The 1,873-nt window shown below is 59.5% G+C and overlaps 1 protein-coding gene across 2 annotated transcripts in view; it reads right to left on the bottom strand.

The window, feature by feature from the left end:
• Positions 1–1,044, bottom strand: part of AAAS (aladin WD repeat nucleoporin) — a 12,402-nt gene extending 11,358 nt beyond the window's left edge. The window contains exons 1-2 of one of the 2 annotated variants that reach the window (XM_006030585.3): positions 747–1,044; positions 478–605 (exon numbers count right to left, since the gene is read on the bottom strand). In XM_006030585.3, coding sequence (XP_006030647.1) covers positions 478–605; positions 747–869 — 251 coding nt within the window. In that variant the 5' untranslated portion in view covers positions 870–1,044. Of the gene's footprint in view, positions 1–477; positions 606–746 lie in introns of those variants that run through there. The other variant, XM_014523155.2, reaches the window with a different exon arrangement.
• Between the last annotated feature and the right edge of the window lie 829 nt (positions 1,045–1,873).

Genomic DNA, 1,873 nt, shown 5'->3' with positions numbered 1-1,873 from the left:
TCAGGAGGCGCTACTTCACTGTCAGGGCGGCTAGGATCTGGAACCAACTTCCAAGAGAAGTGGTGCTGGCTCCTACCCTGGGGGTCTTTAAAAGGAGGCTGGATGAACACCTTGCTGGGGTCGTTTGACCCCAGAGCTCTTTCCTGCCATGGCAGGGGTCGGACTTGATGATCTGCTCAGGTCCCTTCCGACCCGACCAACTATGAAACTAGGTGAATGTGATGGGAAATAACGAATGGCCACCAGCACAATTAGGCTCATCTAAGGAATCCTAGTCACCTTTCTGCCTCCCAGGTCCCCAGTCCCATATTATGCATTGTTTGGCATCCCTACATACAGCCGTAGCTCGCTCAGGATGCCACTGTGCCAGGAGCTGCATAGCTCCTTACAGAAAGAGCCCCTGTGCCAAAGAGCTGGACGTCTATTAGCTGACATCCGCCCCCTCGCTCTCTCAGCAACTTGCTCACAAGCACTCACCATGCATTGATGCACCTTTTCCAGAGGGACTCCCGGTGGTGGATGAAGGCAGGTTTTGTGCTGTGCTCCAGGCGGCTGTGAGCTTTCAGTGTCTCCTTGGGGATGGTCAGGGTCGGCAGGTCAGCCAACTGCAGGCACACGAGCCGAAAATACAAAAACCACTTAAGACTATGGTGCCAGACGAGAAGGGCAAGGCCACCCCGGGGAAGGAGGGAGAGCACCCGGCAGCCCCCTTCTCCCCGGGCCAGGGAGACTGGGCTCGGCCTCACCTGGCTCTGGAAAGGCAGCGAGAGCGTCTCCAAGACGCGGCCGGAGACCAGCGCGTTGTTGCCCTCGTAGAGGGTGACGTCCCCGGGCAGCGGCGGCGGAGGGAAGAGCGCCAGGGAGCACATCCTCAGCGCCGGGCTCGGGAGAGAGGGGCTCAGTCCCGGGGGCTCCCGCGCCTGAGGAGACCCGGCCGCACCCTGATGGGCTCCGCGTTTCCCGGGCACGATTCGTCCGCCTACGGGTCCCCGCTCGGGACAATCGCCGGCCTACGGGTCGCCGCGCGGGACCTTCCGCGACACCGACGGGTGCCCGCGCGGGACCTTCCGCGCGAGCAGGGCGGCAAGCAGGTGGTGGGCGGCTGAGAATTAAAGGGGCCGCGGCCTCATTTCCGTGCCCGGCGCCGGGGAGCACTGGGCTCTGTGCCGCGCTCCCAGGGTCACGTGCCTCAGTTTCCCCGGTGCGCGGGGTACTAGGGTGGCAGCCGGGCCTGCTGCCTGCACACGGCCTCCTCCTGCATCTCACCCCTGCGGTGTGGATGTGTGTGCGCGCGCACGTGTGAGTGCGTGCGTGCCTGTGCATCTGTGTGTGTGGGCGTGCATGTGTCTGTGCACGCGTGTACATGTCTCTGCATGCGTGTGCGTCCATCTGTCTGCATGGGTGCTTCTGCCTGTGTCTGTGTGTGCGACCCACCAGCTGGGTGCATTACTCGTTCTGTGTGTGCAAAATCCTGGCTTTTATCTGGGTATGTGTCTGTGTGTAACTGGCTTTCATCTGTGTGGGTGTGCTTAAAATCTTGGTTTGTGTGTGTGTAAAATCCTGGTTTCCATCTCTGTGTGCACAGGCTTGCACGTGCATGCTTTCATGCGTGTGTACGCATGCACACGTGTGTGTATAAAATGCTGGTTTCCATGTGTGTGTGTGCCGGCTTGCATGTGCATGCTTCCATGCGTGTGTATGCATGCACACGTGTGTGTGTGTGTGTATAAAATGCTGGTTTCCATCTGGGTATACACAGGCTTGCATGTGCATGCTTTGTGTGTGCATGTGTGTGTATCCACGTGTGTGCACGTGTAGAAAATCCTGGTGTCCATCTGTGTGCGCACAGGCTTGCATGTGCATGCTTCCCTGT

The sequence above is a fragment of the Alligator sinensis genome, unplaced genomic scaffold, assembly GCF_000455745.1.
Source record: "Alligator sinensis unplaced genomic scaffold, ASM45574v1 scaffold1542_1, whole genome shotgun sequence".
In the NCBI taxonomy this organism is placed as follows: Eukaryota; Metazoa; Chordata; order Crocodylia; family Alligatoridae; genus Alligator; species Alligator sinensis.
This window is presented reverse-complemented; position numbering and strand designations above follow the sequence as displayed.